Source organism: Brachyhypopomus gauderio, unplaced genomic scaffold (genome assembly GCF_052324685.1).
Source record: "Brachyhypopomus gauderio isolate BG-103 unplaced genomic scaffold, BGAUD_0.2 sc63, whole genome shotgun sequence".
Classification (NCBI taxonomy): domain Eukaryota; kingdom Metazoa; phylum Chordata; class Actinopteri; order Gymnotiformes; family Hypopomidae; genus Brachyhypopomus; species Brachyhypopomus gauderio.
In genome coordinates, this window is record NW_027506884.1 from 1,502,310 (window position 1) to 1,517,465 (window position 15,156).

Below are 15,156 nucleotides of genomic sequence, written 5' to 3' on the forward strand. Positions count from 1 at the left end.
ATTTATGACACAGATAAGCACTACAAACAGCCTTCAAGAAACTAGTGGTGCTGCTCACACGTGTCACAGTGAACATTTCAATTCATGAGCGTTTGAATGATCATTAACTTGTCTTTATAACAACCCTTTCTGATGGCACACATATATGCAGCATACAAAGATCACACATATCTGGTTTCATAAAAAGAAGTAACCAACACGTGTCTGACAAACAAAATAATTTTAATTTTGTTGTGTTTTATGTACTTTTGTGTAGGGTGTTTGAGTTTGTGAGGGATTAAGTAGGTCACATATAAAAGCAGGAAGTGGTCAGAGGGAATCAAGCACCTACACTGAGTGCATTTGCAAAATGCTGATTTGGAGATTATTCTCTGATCTACAAATCACACAACACAGCAGGAGTACATCAAGAGAGGAAACGTTACTACACCCAATATGATATGTTAATATAATTATATCAATATATATATATATATATATACATTTAAAATGGCTGGAACAAATGGAACACATTCATTTGACTTGAAGATAAGCAAGTCTGTATGATAATCATTACATCTATCCCAGAGTGGGGCACACGTACGTATGCACAAATGTGAAAGTAAAGGACAGAAAATTCTGCACAGTCAACGGATCTTTTTTAAAAGATTACAAAAAATCATAAAACCACTAAAATGACATAAAATGAGTGAAAATCACATCTTGTTCTTAAAAATGTTTTTGTAGAAAGTCACATGACTTCTGTATCAACTGTTTTCCGCTGTTAACGTAATGTCTTTTGACTGGTTTTGCTCTTTGAGCGCTTGTATATGATATGCCCAAGCTCGGTCCACACCCTCACCCTCTATCCGGCACGGTATCCAATCAGGGAAAGGAAAGCGTCCAGCAACAATCAAAGCGTCTTCAGGGAGCTCAACTAATAACTTCTCCTGTAAAAGTGGGAGCTAACAGACCAACACAGTAAAGCTGAAACATTCTGTAAAATTCTTTAAGCAAATGTTTTGTTTACGACTTTGTGTGTGTGAAAGGGAGAGAAACAGAGAGAAAGACACTCACCACACTTGGGGCCAAGAACACTGTGATATTCTTAAATTCAGACAGGTCAACCTGGTACCAAAAATGAAAAATGATCATTTCTTGAACAGTAGAGAATGAAAATGAGGCGTGTTCTGAGCCTAACATGGCAAAGCAAACCCACCTTCCACAGGTCCTCCTGTCGGTACGCAACTCGGCCATAATGGCTGGCTCTCCAAGCGTTGAAGCGTGCGAGCCGAAGGAGCCAGGGGTTCAGCTCATAGCCCACAGCAGGGGAAAACCCCCGTCGACTTGCCTCTAGAACCTAATCAACACACACACACACATACATGGATACACTATTCATGAAGTACAAAATCATCTAGAACATCAGTAGACCACTCTCAAGATATCCACTTCAAAACAAATCCCATAACCTACAATTCTACCGTCACCTGAGCCCAGGTCAGCGAGCCCTCCAGAGCGTCCCTTCAGCAGAGTCATAACATTACACACTTGTTTTTTACTGGCTGGGATATAAGGCACCTAAAACGCAGAAGCACACACACACACACACGCACACACACACACACACACACACACACATATGCATTTGAAGAGGATTTCAGGTGAGTTACTAAGATTTTCAAAACTGTATATCAAGTTTCCAGAGGAATCTGAGGTTTTGGACAGACGTACTTCATCTGCTGTGCATTTTTTAGTCATCGGCGACATTATGAACTCAGTTCTGACTGAATATTACTGTCCAAACTAACCTGTAGTTTCAGGGGGACTCTGCGAAATCCTGGCATCAAAAGTCCCGCCCACATAGCATAGACAGCCAATCCTGTACCTGCAGTCAGCTGCAACATACCCCATCCTCCCAGCCTCCTTTCTTTGAACTGTGCCAGGGTCTCCTCCTGTAGGTCATCCTCCATGCCTGTTTAACAGGAAACACGGAAGACATACACTTTTATTGGCTGTCTATTAAAGGAATGTGTTTAGAAACAATTTCATAAGTTTCAAGAAACAGGTCCTTCATCAACTGTGCAAGCAAAGTGCTTCTGAAGTTTTAGGAGCTAGAATTATATATTATTATATAAGAAACAACACATGTCTAAATCATAACATTAATTTCATGAGGTTCCCAAATTCTGAGAGTATACATAAATTCATTTGAATTTCCTAATTTCATACTTGCCATAGCAACAGCTAGGTATGCCAACAGATATGCCTCGTATGAAGATGTTCAACAAACTATCAGCAAGAATCCTTCTCTTGGGTTACTGGTGAGTTTTCTAATATAAACTAATTCCACCTTCTAGAACTTCAGAAGCACTCTGTACCTTACTCTAGCCTAGTCTTTATACTAAATACTTATAATAAATACTAAACTACAGGCAGGGCCTTCTGCATATTTTCGTGATACAATAAATATATATTACTACAAACATAATTGGAATAGTATATATATATATATAATTTTATCTCCAATCAAATTCTGTCATTTTTGGCTTGTAGTTTTTCAGTATTACGATAGCTATATAAACATATACACCAAAATGTCTAGCATTGTAAAATTGGTGCCGTCAAATCTGTTCAAAATTGATCTCAGATCTGTTGCGCCTCACAGAAGGTGACCGTGGCTTGGGGATCTAAATGCATTAGCTACCCACTTAACCGAGTTTATCAGTCTAATAGTATAATCGTATATCAGTCTAATAGTTAATAGTAAGAAATAAAAACAAATAATCGACTATCGAACAGATATATTTTTATTTTTTAAGGGAAACAAACCCAGAGAGATGCGATTTAGCAAAATGCCATGCTAAAGGGGCGAAACTAACCTGAGGGTCTTGATGTGAAATCAGCTATTATAGTTCTTCCCAAATAGGACAAGTTGTTTTTTCAAAATAAAGGTAGCGCATATGTTTTAAGAGTTTGAACATATGAAAGTAATTCAAATTATAGTACCGTGCTATAGGTCGGGTTTGTTGCGATCAATTTTTTTAGACGTCTTTATTTTATACGTAATTCATGTTTTTTTTTTGCCGTACTCTTTGGGGACCTTTAACAAACGTCACAATCATGCGCCAGAACCAAAACGGAATTTAAAAATTACAAGACATAGCTGTGAAACTAAGATACTAAATAAATAATCTTTACAGCTGTTCCTCGTCCAAGAAATAAGATATTCAGACGTGTCTCACTGTCTTCCAACACTCTCAGTTATTGGGGTTAACATCTTGGATAAACAGTTTAATAATTATCCCAAATCTCAGGGGATAACAACGTGCCTAGAGAATGCCACAAGTAGACTTTGTTATTCGCCATGAACCGCTTCTCATAGGTTTCTTGTTCCATGCCAAACAAGTAGTGAAGCTTATTTTAAGGTTGTTCATAAATACTGCTATAAATATATATATATTTATATATAATTTCCCCGCATTCCTCCGAGCCCATTTATATCTTATATATAAAAGTGCAACTGGCTTCCGGTTCACGAGTTCACGAGGAGGTAGGACAGAGGAAGTGACGTTAGGTTCTACGCGCTCCTTTGATGTGTCGGTCATGCCGCCCTAACGACCTGTTGTTGTCATGAGCAGTGACGTCATCCCCCTCCACGAAGCAAAGACACCGAGAAACAAATCAGAGATTATTGATTTATCCGTGTTGGGTTTATGAAGGAGGGATGAATGAGGTAATTCTGTGTCATCGATGAGTTGCCCAGTCGCTCCTGAAGCCACGAACCACTTGGTGAGTAACGCTTTAGCCCACGTTAGGTGGCAGACGTGTAGTTATGGACTTGAACAGTTCAAACGAGCCCATGCAGGACAGTCAGCAGGTTGAACAGTGCGACAACAGGACAGGACATTAGAGGTGAAGCTCGTTAGCTGACCAGGTAGCTCACAGTAATGTTAGCCTTTTAAAACACATTTGCTCCTGATGGATAAACATAATGTTTTGTTTCTATTTATGTGACTACTTGTGTCGTTCTCTGCCTTTGCAGTGGAGTGGATGTCGATGCCACAGGTCACCCTGGAAGAAGAGAAGGAGAGAGGAAGAGAGAAGGAGAGAGAGAAGGAGAGAGGAAGACAGAGCTTTTCTGGAGGCTCACAGAGCCCAACCAATCTAGCAACAAATGATACACTTCAGTCTGGCCACCTCGGGTAAGTCATATCAGCCCCGTGCTTCCTTGACAAAACTGTTACAAACCTTTCTGCTTTCTTTTTGTAAATTGTAAATCGTTTTCACAGATTAACCTTGGGACGGCCTCATAACAGCCCGGAGACAAGCCCCTCCCCTTCAGGGTTATTGTCATTACCGTGGGAGATGGTTGTGCGTATAGCATCACATTTACCAGCGCGGTGTGTCATTAGTGTTCTGCCACAGGTCAGACATTCAGTAACATTTCATGGTTCAGTGTGTGCAGAATCAGGCATTTTAGATTCTATGCTGACTTGGGTGAACGGTGTTGATTTCTTCCGGGCTCTGTGTGCTCAGGTGTGCCGGGCGTTGGGGGAGCTGGGGGAGGACACCTCAGCCTGGCAGCTTCGGGCCCACCGACTCACGGGCCACAGAACCTCCTTCCCGGTTGGGCCGAGGGAGCGATTTGATTGGCCCGCTGCTTGCTTGGAGATGGAGCAGCTGATGGAGCGCTGGATGGAGCAGGAGGAGTCGTCACAGGAGGTGGAGAATGGGCAAGACGTGCAGGACGGAGCCGGTGGTGTGGAAGTCACAGCAGCGGGCGGAGTGGCTAATGGAGAAATGCAGGAAGCGGTGGGGGAGGGGGCAGCAATGCACCCCGATGCCCCCGGGCAGGACGACAGGCCGGATGGGGGTTGGTCGCGGGGGCCGACCGAGGCCCCTCCTGCAATACGTGGAGATGCAGTGAGGAACGGGGCCTCAGCCGGCATCAGAGACCAGGAACCAGAGGATCGGGTCGCCACTGGTACTGATGCGGGCCAGGATGACCGAGAGCGTCCTGAAGCCAGGTGCGGGGGCGGAGAAGGACAGGGGTGTGTCCACGGCGCTGACAATGACGACGAAAGGAGTGACTGTGCACCCGCCCGGTCGCCCGGCCACGCCCGGGTCCAGGAGCGCATCACCCTCCCACCGGGGCACATCGCCGACGTCAACGCCGTGCTGCTGGTGGGTGGCGAGGGTGCCGTGTGTGCCTCTGGGTCCAGAGACCGCAACGTGAACCTGTGGGACCTGCGGCAGGGCCCCCGGGGAACCCTGCTGCGCACGCTGGGGGCCCGCGGGTCCTTCAGCACCCACCTGGGCTGGGTGTGGAGCCTGGCGGCCGGGGGGCCTCTCTTGGCATCCGGCTCCTTCGACAGCACCATCCGCCTGTGGGACCTGGAGGCCGGGGGCGCGGAGATGGGTCTGATCCGCGGCCGGGCCGCTGTGCTCTGCTTGTCCTGCCAGGCCAACGCGCTGCTTGCTGGGTCACATGACCAGAAAGTCAGCATTTATGACACTAGAGGTCAGTGGGAAAATGTCAGGAATCAGGAGTTTGGTCTTTTAAAAACATTTACATGTGCATTGTTGAACATGGGCCACATAACTAGTGTCCTTATACTGCAGTCATCATGAGAGTGAGCAGGTTGCTACAGGCCCGTCATCAATCAAGTCTTCTGCTAATGACCTCATCTGTGTGATGTCACCCCTCTACTGCAGCTGCACAACCATTGGTCAAGAGCCTTCGTCTCCATGGCGATGCTGTGCTGTGCCTAGCGTCCGATGAGCAGTACATTGTGTCGGGAAGTAAAGACCAAACGGTGGCTGTGTTTGACTGCAGAGCTAGAAAACTACTGCACAGAGTCCAGGTACACACACAACCATTCTGACTAAAAGTAGGCTAAGCGTAATCTATAAAAAAATAGTCTAAACATCAAGAGAATTAATGATCTTATTTCTAATACTCTTGAATTAATGATCTTATTTCTAATACTCTTGAATTAATGATCTTATTTCTAATTCTCTTGAATTAATGATCTTATTTCTAATTCTCTTGAATTAATGATCTTATTTCTAATACTCTTGAATTAATGATCTTATTTCTAATACTCTTGAATTAAGATCTTATTTCTAATACTCTTGAATTAATGATCTTATTTCTAATTCTCTTGCTCTTCCTCTCTTTGTAGCTCAACTCCTACTTTCTGTCGATGTCATACAGCGGACAGGAAGTGTGGGCAGGAGATAACCATGGACTTGTCCATACCTTCTCAATGAGCAATGGCTCTTTTAAACCTATAGCCCAGTTCAATGTAGGCCACAGTTCACTGGTCACTGGTGTCCATCACTCCCCTGGTTCCCTCTACACCTGCTCTTCCGATCGCACTATTAAGGTTCATTTTTACTTCATAGAGCCTGGAAGCTCAAATTTGTTTTTATCATGAAATTGTACTTATATTTGTTGTCTTCTGTCCTCTGAAATGGGAGTTAAGGCTGGTTCATGCTTCATCAGACTCTCCTCACACACGCTCCTCTCATCGGACTCGAAGCTCTCGGTGGCTCGGGAGGAACCCATCTGAGATTTCACAGGGCTGATTGGAGGCATGAGCCAGCCTTCAGCTGCTCCCACTGCTATGTGTGAATGACTCCTGGTGCCTGTGGTTTGGTGCAGGTTCACCTCCCCTGTGCTCCCCCGAAGACCCTGTGCACGCTTCACCATCAAGCAGGAGTGAATGGGGTGAGTGGAGTGAACGGGGTGAGTGGAGTGAATGGGGTAAATGGAGACTCACCCAGTGACTCATTTGTTGGGCGGCCTCAGGTTTACTTCTCTTCACTTTAGCTTATATACCACAATCAGAACCACAAGCACAGATCAGAATTCTTGCCGCGAGACTTTTGCCTTGGCTCTTAAAGCTACGGACACCCATATCCATGATGTCTCTCTCTCTCTTTCTCTCTCTCTCTTTCTCTCTCTCTCTCTCTCTCTCTCTCTCTCTCTCTCTCTCTCTCTCTCTCTCTCTCTCTAGTTGAGTGTCGAGGCAGGAGTGCTGGCTGTAGCCTCTGGGGATATGAATGTGGAGGTTTGGAGGCCCAGACAGTGACGGATCAAGGCGGAGATTCATGTGCTGCAGTCAGAACTGTACTTACGTGTAGCTGTCCATTACGTTGGGATGATACAATGACATAGTGTGCCAAAGGCACTACACTGTTAAGTTTACCTCCACGTGTGTACATTAAAAGCATATATGTTGTTAACCTATTTATTGTCAAATGTGGAAAAAGATCAACACACTCAAATCTGTGCAAATATCTCTATACTTGGTGACCTTTCAGTCAAAGGTCAAAGACTTTTGCACATATTTGAGTGTGTGTGCTTTCACATTCAGTTTGTGTTTTAGCTCCAGCACTTAACAGAGTTTGATACAGGAGGAGCAGTTATTTTATTATTATGGAACCTGTTATAAAACATCAGATTTTGCATGTACATGTAAACTGTACTATGGCTGAATTCTAGTCTGGACAATGACTGATAAAGATATTGTAGCACAGATCAGAGCTTGTGTGAAAATAGTGCACTTAGAGGTCTACAAGGTGAAGTCACTTCCAAGGCATTCCAGCTTCTCCTCAGCTTCTGTGACACACACTATTCTGACTGCACAAACAGAGCCATCACGAGCTTCAGAAGCATGACTGATATGTTCCACAACGCGTCCTCGGCCAAGCCCATCTCTGTGTCCAAATATTTCACTGTGTGATGCCATTTTCAATGTTTAATAATCTAAAAAACATAGTTGGTGTCTGTTCATTTTACACAGATGGAATGTCTGTTTTTCTGAAGCTCCTTTCTGTGAGAGTTAAACTGAGATCGGTTGTTTTTCAAATTCAAGTGTGAGTTTTGAATGTCCTAGTTGTATATAGTAGTATATATATAATGTTTTGAAATGATCCATGACTGTCAATTGATTGATTAATTAAACTGGAATAAATAGCACATTAATTAAAAGCAAACATTTCTTGAGGAACTTATTTTTATTTTCATTATTCATTTATTGATATCTCATTATTGTCATTATTGATGAATGTAAAAACACTTCAGTTTTTTGTTTTTTTTAATGAAGCATCCAGTTTGATTTCAAATCCATTAACCAATTTATGGGCATATGTCCCTGTTCAGACCACAACATCACCCACACATAACATACTCAACGTACATGAACGAAACTGTACTCCTTTTCATTAAATGGCATAAGGGGTCGTGAGCTTCTCCGTGTGCTCACAGTAGCACGCAGGTCTTCTTGTCCTTGAACGGGTTGGAGGAAGCAGCGATGCCCGTGAGCAGCGGGTCGCCCCTCCGGTTCTCCTGGCAGTACTGCACCAGCTGGGCCGCCGCGATGGAGATCTGACACGGACACACAGCAGCACGGTGAGCGCACGCTACACCGCCAGCCTCACACGGCACAAAGGAAGACACACACTACAGACTGGCCACAAGCTGCCAACACGTTTGCTTTTCAAATGCTTGTTGATGGTGAAGACCAAACTAATTGGGGATCTGCACTCTCAGTTTCAAGAGAGTTAATAGCAGTTATGGAAAACGATGCATACTGTATATCATCTAAACTACTACAGGGTTTTCTCACTTTCCTATTGAGATTAGTCTTGATGTAAGCTTGACCAGAGTAAGATTGGAATTAAAATGTTAAATTCACATCATATGCATCAAAAAATGTATTGTGCAATTCTAGACACATAACACCACCTCACAGATGCACACACACTGTGGGTGCAGACAACATGCATTGGTATTTAAGCTGGGAAACAGAATATGCAAACAGAAAATTCCCAGTCAATATTCCCAGTCTATGTTCCCAGTCTATGTTCCCAGTCTATGTTCCCAGTCTATATTCCCAGTCAATATTCCCAGTCTATGTTCCCAGTCTATGTTCCCAGTCTATATTCCCAGTCAATGTTCCCAGTCTATGTTCCCAGTCTATGTTCCCAGTCTATATTCCCAGTCAATATTCCCAGTCTATGTTCCCAGTCTATGTTCCCAGTCTATGTTCCCAGTCTATATTCCCAGTCAATATTCCCAGTCTATGTTCCCAGTCAATATTCCCAGTCTATGTTCCCAGTCTATGTTCCCAGTCTATGTTCCCAGTCTATATTCCCAGTCAATATTCCCAGTCTATGTTCCCAGTCTATGTTCCCAGTCTATGTTCCCAGTCTATATTCCCAGTCAATATTCCCAGTCTATGTTCCCAGTCTATGTTCCCAGTCTATGTTCCCAGGAGACTTCACCTACCTTGATCCTCTCCAGGCTTGCCTCCAGTCTGAGCTGCTCCACGGATTTCCTGGCCTGGAGAACAGTGTTGCTGCTGTATACCTTCCCAGTCTCCATCCCACAGCCCCAGTCTGCACCATTCAACTTCTCATGTTCCTGCCAGCTACCCAGTCTCTGTCTGCCCGTAGTCGCTGTTCAGTGTTGCTGTGAACCGCATATGCTGTAGTGTTTGGTCTCCTCCGGCGCTCGATAGACGGGTATATGCCTATACAAAGAGCAATCGTGGGTCAGGTCAAGGGAAGCAGTTATGTGAAGGCGCTCATCTCCCGCGTGGCTATTTAACCTGCTTCACTCCTCTCCCCCAACCGCGATGACTGTGAAAGACACTTCAAAGGGTCCTGTGATGTGGCTGAGTTGAAAGGTCACACAGACAGGTGCAGAAATGTCAGGCCAACATCAGACGATGTCAGAAAACAAGTCACCGGAGAGGACGTGCGAAATGTAGTCATGACGTGCCAATATACGCATGTACACTGTGATGGGCATTTAAAAAATCGTAGTTTTTATGCGTTTATGCTTTGTTTATGTAAATGGAAATGTTTCTAGGTATCAGCACTGGCAACTGCTTATGGCAGTGCTTGAGCTTGAGTAGTTTGGACTTAAACCTGTTTACACTAGATAGAGATGCATATTCTGAATAAACACTTAGCACTTTTATAAGTCGCTCTATATGAGCGTCTGCTAAATGTCGTAAATGTAAATGTACAAAATGTTTTTAACTTTTAATGTTAATGGCATTTAATGTCATATTATTATTTTAGAATGTGTGGTTATAATTTTTTCGTTATGAATTGTTATTTATCAAATTCTGTGCGTTATATGTAAAAAAAACTTATTTTTTTGTCTCTTTCACGTGAACTTGTTTGTCTCCGCGCTGTTGCCGTATGACGCACCAGAACACGTGGCTCGTGGTGGTAAGAGGGCGTGAGTTGTCAAACCTCGAGCACACACGCCTCGTATAAACGACTCTGGAGCGCAATAGCACACACGGTACGAACCTCCACATGTTCTGACCCAGACGAGCAGCTCCACTTTACTGACGGAGACGTTGTTCACTAAAGTATTTGGACGCGGTCAGAATCAGCTAGCTAGCATAGCTGTGTTTACCTAGCCGTAGCTAACGTAACAACAGTTCCGGTGTTGAACGTTTTAGTCCAGAACAGACCGACACTGACCGTCCGTGCTGGTCGCGATCTGGACCGGTTCTGTCCGTGGAGTGTGTCACATCTAGCCAAGCTGTTTCAAACAAACGACAAACGAGCGTGTTATAATCATTATATATATATATATATATATATATATATATATATATATATATATATATATATATATATATATATAATGATTATAACACGCTGATATATATATATATATATATATATATATATATATATATATATATATATATATATATATATTCATTATAATAATAATAATATAATCATTATATTAACGTCCTCCGTGTCTCTCTCTCCTGCCTGGACAGTCCGCATGGCCGCGCCGTCCGTGTCCAGGGCCGCAGTGTTGAAGAAGAGCGACGGGCTCCCGGAGGACGTGCCGCGGATCCGGGGTTACGACTTCAACCAGGGGCTGGACCACCGGGCGCTGCTGAACTCCTTCCTCACCACGGGCTTCCAGGCCACCAACTTCGCCCTGGCCGTGCAGGAGATCAATAAGATGGTCAGTTCAAAAGGAGGTCTCACATTTCACCGTCTAGATCTTCGGTCTACTGCCAGTAATCAAATGATCGTTTCTTGTTCAAATTTGGTTGATGATAATGTCATGTTATGTCACTTTTAAAAGGTGACTTTACTAAAGCAGGTGTGTGTCGATGTCCGTTGTATCTGGACCAGCTCTAATGTTGGATCTGGGCTGAGATCTTCTGCGTTGAGCATGTGTTGTTCATAAGGGAAAACGGGCTTTGTTGGTTTGGTGTAGATTGAGAGGCGTTTGGAGGAAGAGGACGAGCAGCAGGACGCCTCTGGCCTTCGGCAGGGTTGCTTGGGATGTACCATTTTCCTGGGCTACACCTCCAACCTCATCAGCTCCGGCGTCCGCGAGACAATTCGCTACCTCGTCCAGCACAAAATGGTACGTGCCGTAACTAGCAGCACACCCTTGTACTGTCTTCTGATCTAATGGCTTACAGTTTCTTCTTTTTTAAATGGCACCATGTTGGCCTAGCTGATGGGTCTTTCTGTCAAGCCTGTTAATGGCTCCTTGTTCCTACTCCAGGTGGATGTGATTGTGACGACGGCAGGCGGTGTTGAGGAAGATCTCATTAAGTGCTTGGCTCCCACCTACCTGGGAGACTTCAGCCTTCCAGGCAAGGAGTTACGCCAGAGGGGCATCAACAGGTGGGCAGTTCCTCACGCCCCCCGTTATGAGTGTGACAGCATTTACGTTACATTACATTACATTACATTATACATTACATGTAGGGAAAGTCTGGTCCATTTTTGGTTTTGAAGGCGACCGTCAAGGCCTTAAATGTGATGTGTGCAGCTGCTGGAAACCAGTAGAGTTGGGAAGCATGTGTGGAACACTGCAGCCCTTGTGTTTGGTGATGCTTCAACCATTGCTCTAGCTAATCAACCATGTGAGATACGGGAGCTTAAAAACACATGAGTCCAGGACAACCAAAATAGAGAGGTGACATCTGGCAGCATCAAGGGGTCTATCAGAGGAGCAGACAAATTAAGAATCGATCATAAAACAACATCAGCAGAACAACAGTGCTATTCTGCTGATGAAAAACTTAATCTTTTGTCCTTTCACGTTTAACTTATTAGCTTCAGAGATGCAAGATGCTCATTCCCAGTTATTATTACTTTATAATTACTTTTATGCCTGCAGTACTCAGACTGAGTTAACAGCCATTCCAGGAGCAGCGTTCTCATTTGTATGATTATTGTTATTATTTTAAAATATTTTTCTTACTATTAATCATTATGTAATCGATTATTAGGCATCTTCAGGTGAATTAAATGTTTAAATACACACTGTCTCTGACCAGACAGCAAGACATGATTGAGTCTCCTGTTAAACCAAGAATGAAACAAGATACTATAAGATAAACAAATAAGACAACTGTTGGTGAAACTTGTGTATATTTATTTTTGCGGTCAGATCCGAGGATATGTAACTGTATGGGATATGTAACTGTATGGGATATGTAACTGTATGGGATATGTAACTGTATGGGATATGTAACTGTATGGGATATGTAACTGTCCATTATGTGTGTTTGGGGGGCAGAATCTGGTTCAGTTGGACTTTTTCCATTTTAGGATTGGAAACCTCTTGGTCCCAAATGAAAACTACTGTAAGTTTGAGGACTGGTTGATGCCCATCTTGGACCAGATGGTACTAGAGCAGAAAACAGAGGTCAGCTGATCACACCCGTGTCTGGGAGTTTCACAACCCATTCATCTGTGTGCAGCCTGTGATCATTCTGATTGTCCTTGTTTGTGTGGAAACGGACTGTGTTTTTTGTTAAAATTGAATGAGCTGAGCGTGTGTTGTATGTACCAGTATGTGTTGTATGTACCAGTATGTGTTGTATGTACCAGTATGTGTTGTATGTACCAGTACGTTTGTGGGAACTTGTGTTGTTGTGTTGGTGTCTCAGGGTGCAAAATGGACTCCATCAAAAATGATTCACAGACTGGGCAAAGAAATTAATAACCCTGATTCTGTCTACTACTGGGCATACAAGGTATGGTACTGAATAAAAGCCCAACCTCACTCAGCTCAGTTCTGGTACGTTTGTGCTTGAAGATACTGCCATCATGGACATTCCTGTTTTGTTTTTCAGAACGACATCCCTGTTTTTAGTCCCGCCCTCACCGATGGCTCATTGGGTGACATGATCTATTTCCATTCCTATAATAATCCTGGATTGGTCCTGGACATTGTGGAAGGTACGATGTTTACAGATTGGAACATGCTGTTTGTGTTACTGTAGATATCTGGAGCTTGAACTGTAAAGCTGTGTTTGTGTTACTGTAGATATCCGGAGCTTGAACTGTAAAGCTGTGTTTGTGTTACTGTAGATATCTGGAGCTTGAACTGTAAAGCTGTGTTTGTGTTACTGTAGATATCCGGAGCTTGAACTGTAAAGCTGTGTTTGTGTTACTGTAGATATCCGGAGCTTGAACTGTAAAGCTGTGTTTGTGTTACTGTAGATATCCGGAGCTTGAACTGTAAAGCTGTGTTTGTGTTACTGTAGATATCCGGAGCTTGAACTGTAAAGCTGTGTTTGTGTTACTGTAGATATCCGGAGCTTGAACTGTAAAGCTGTGTTTGCTAAGAGCACAGGCATGATCATTCTGGGTGGAGGCCTCATCAAACACCACATCGCCAACGCCAATCTGATGGTGTGTACAAAACGGACCTCTGCAGCTAGTCCTTCTCTGTAAGACCATGTGAATCCAGTCTTAGCATCTGTAGGCCTGTGGGTTTAGGGCTGTGGGATGAATGAACTTTCTCAGAGCTCACAGATCCTGTAATCCTTCAAGCAGAGATGCACCCTGTGACTCCTGATTTATCTCTGGGTGTCTCTCTTTTTCTCACTGTAGGATCATTGCACAGTTGGGGTCAATTTCTCGGGTTGTGACTCTGTCATTCTTAGTGTGATTGTAGCTCACACTGGACCACACAAGACAATTACATAACTAATCTGTAATGTGATGGATTCAGATTCATTTATTCAAAGTAATGTTGCAAAAAATATTAGGACTACAAGATTTAGCCACTCACTTGGCCATCCGCACATTTCTTTGCTGTGTCACAATGTCATTAAAACCCCCCTCACCCCCCCTCACTCTCCCAGAGAAACGGCGCTGACTTCGCCGTGTACGTGAACACGGGTCAGGAGTTTGACGGCTCAGACTCGGGCGCCCGGCCAGACGAGGCTGTTTCCTGGGGGAAGATCCGCATAGACGCCACACCTGTGAAGGTAACGCTTACCTGCGACTCTGATCCCCAACATGTCCGCTACCATACAGCCAGGGCGGCTTTATTGAGGCAATTACAAAATCACATTACTGACGCATCTTTCAGTTTATGTTGTTCAGAGATGTTCCTTAGGTATAATTTGCATGCAGTAGACTGTTGTCCTGACCTGTGGTTGTCTCTGCTGTGTTGTGTGGGTGGTTCAGGTCTATGCTGACGCTTCTATAATCTTCCCCCTGCTGGTTGCTGAGACCTTCGCACATCATGCCAGCAGGCTGTGTGTGGACGGAAAGAGCAGCTAGAGGACGTTGTGTCTCCTGTCTGCCTCTGCATGTTAGTGTCATGACTGCTTATTGTGGTTTTGTTTATGTTGTTAAGTCAATGTTTAGTTGTCTTCAAGCTCCTTGTACATCAAGTCCTCAGTTCAACTAGTGGATTTGTTAGCTGACGTTCTTAAATTATGCTGATGCAATTATGTGTTTTTTCAGAAAGAATATGAATATAAAGAATCAATAAAATTTTATTGTGAAAAGAAAAATCTGGTACAAAACTTGTTTTTATTGGACAATAATGTGTTTTTTTTTCTGGTGCAGTATTTCCACTTATCCTATACTCATATTTAGTTATTAATTCATTACAATGAATTATACATTGGTGGTAATCTCGTGCTCTTTTGTTTTGACTGCTGTTTCATTGATTAGCCACTAGGTGACGCTATGGCACTATTTACAGTCCAATTTCCTGTTCAATCATATTTCCTAAAACTCGGCCACACTATAAAATACTGTCATTGCTAAAGTGATTCCTTTGATTTATTTGACTTGGCTTTAAATGTGTACATGGTGCATTTTATTAGGAGGCGAGAGGCCCCGGTCCTCTGA

The 15,156-nt window shown here is 43.5% G+C and overlaps 4 protein-coding genes across 11 annotated transcripts; 2 read left to right on the top strand and 2 right to left on the bottom strand.

The window, feature by feature from the left end:
- Positions 1–203: 203 nt before the first annotated feature.
- On the bottom strand, positions 204–3,010 carry antkmt (adenine nucleotide translocase lysine methyltransferase). Of its 2 annotated transcripts, none has more exons than XM_076988669.1 (6): positions 2,862–3,010; positions 1,791–1,954; positions 1,456–1,560; positions 1,199–1,339; positions 1,057–1,107; positions 204–944 (listed from the first exon to the last, which is right to left on the bottom strand). In XM_076988669.1, the coding sequence occupies exons 2-6, from the start codon at positions 1,950–1,952 to the stop codon at positions 747–749; spliced, it is 657 nt and encodes a 218-aa protein (XP_076844784.1). In that variant the 5' UTR covers positions 1,953–1,954; positions 2,862–3,010; the 3' UTR covers positions 204–746. The 2 variants fall into 2 exon arrangements, with proteins under 2 accessions (XP_076844784.1, XP_076844785.1); XM_076988670.1 differs by lacking the exon at positions 2,862–3,010 and adding an exon at positions 2,812–2,842.
- Positions 3,011–3,552: 542 nt separating this feature from the next.
- fbxw9 (F-box and WD repeat domain containing 9) lies at positions 3,553–7,198 on the top strand. Of its 3 annotated transcripts, none has more exons than XM_076988705.1 (8): positions 3,553–3,771; positions 4,025–4,184; positions 4,272–4,407; positions 4,519–5,503; positions 5,698–5,846; positions 6,168–6,371; positions 6,650–6,715; positions 7,005–7,198. In XM_076988705.1, the coding sequence occupies exons 2-8, from the start codon at positions 4,033–4,035 to the stop codon at positions 7,077–7,079; spliced, it is 1,767 nt and encodes a 588-aa protein (XP_076844820.1). In that variant the 5' UTR covers positions 3,553–3,771; positions 4,025–4,032; the 3' UTR covers positions 7,080–7,198. The 3 variants fall into 3 exon arrangements, with proteins under 3 accessions (XP_076844820.1, XP_076844822.1, XP_076844821.1); XM_076988706.1 differs by lacking the exon at positions 3,553–3,771 and adding an exon at positions 3,782–3,916; XM_076988707.1 differs by lacking the exons at positions 6,650–6,715; positions 7,005–7,198 and adding an exon at positions 6,466–6,642.
- Positions 7,199–8,034: 836 nt separating this feature from the next.
- Positions 8,035–10,558, bottom strand: LOC143489542 (guanine nucleotide-binding protein G(I)/G(S)/G(O) subunit gamma-12-like). 3 transcript variants are annotated; one of them, XM_076988647.1, is made up of 3 exons: positions 10,495–10,558; positions 9,281–9,524; positions 8,035–8,377 (listed from the first exon to the last, which is right to left on the bottom strand). In XM_076988647.1, exons 2-3 carry the CDS (start codon positions 9,374–9,376, stop codon positions 8,252–8,254), a joined length of 222 nt encoding a protein of 73 aa, XP_076844762.1. In that variant the 5' UTR covers positions 9,377–9,524; positions 10,495–10,558; the 3' UTR covers positions 8,035–8,251. The 3 variants fall into 3 exon arrangements, with proteins under 3 accessions (XP_076844762.1, XP_076844761.1, XP_076844760.1); XM_076988646.1 differs by having other exon boundaries at positions 10,318–10,549; XM_076988645.1 differs by lacking the exon at positions 10,495–10,558 and having other exon boundaries at positions 9,281–9,669.
- Positions 10,202–14,809, top strand: dhps (deoxyhypusine synthase). Of its 3 annotated transcripts, XM_076988642.1 has the most exons (10): positions 10,202–10,309; positions 10,806–10,999; positions 11,258–11,410; positions 11,555–11,676; positions 12,610–12,706; positions 12,951–13,037; positions 13,137–13,242; positions 13,595–13,698; positions 14,154–14,279; positions 14,482–14,808. In XM_076988642.1, exons 2-10 carry the CDS (start codon positions 10,811–10,813, stop codon positions 14,575–14,577), a joined length of 1,080 nt encoding a protein of 359 aa, XP_076844757.1. In that variant the 5' UTR covers positions 10,202–10,309; positions 10,806–10,810; the 3' UTR covers positions 14,578–14,808. The 3 variants fall into 3 exon arrangements, with proteins under 3 accessions (XP_076844757.1, XP_076844758.1, XP_076844759.1); XM_076988643.1 differs by lacking the exon at positions 12,951–13,037 and having other exon boundaries at positions 14,482–14,809; XM_076988644.1 differs by lacking the exons at positions 13,595–13,698; positions 14,154–14,279; positions 14,482–14,808 and adding an exon at positions 13,331–13,389.
- Positions 14,810–15,156: the final 347 nt, after the last annotated feature.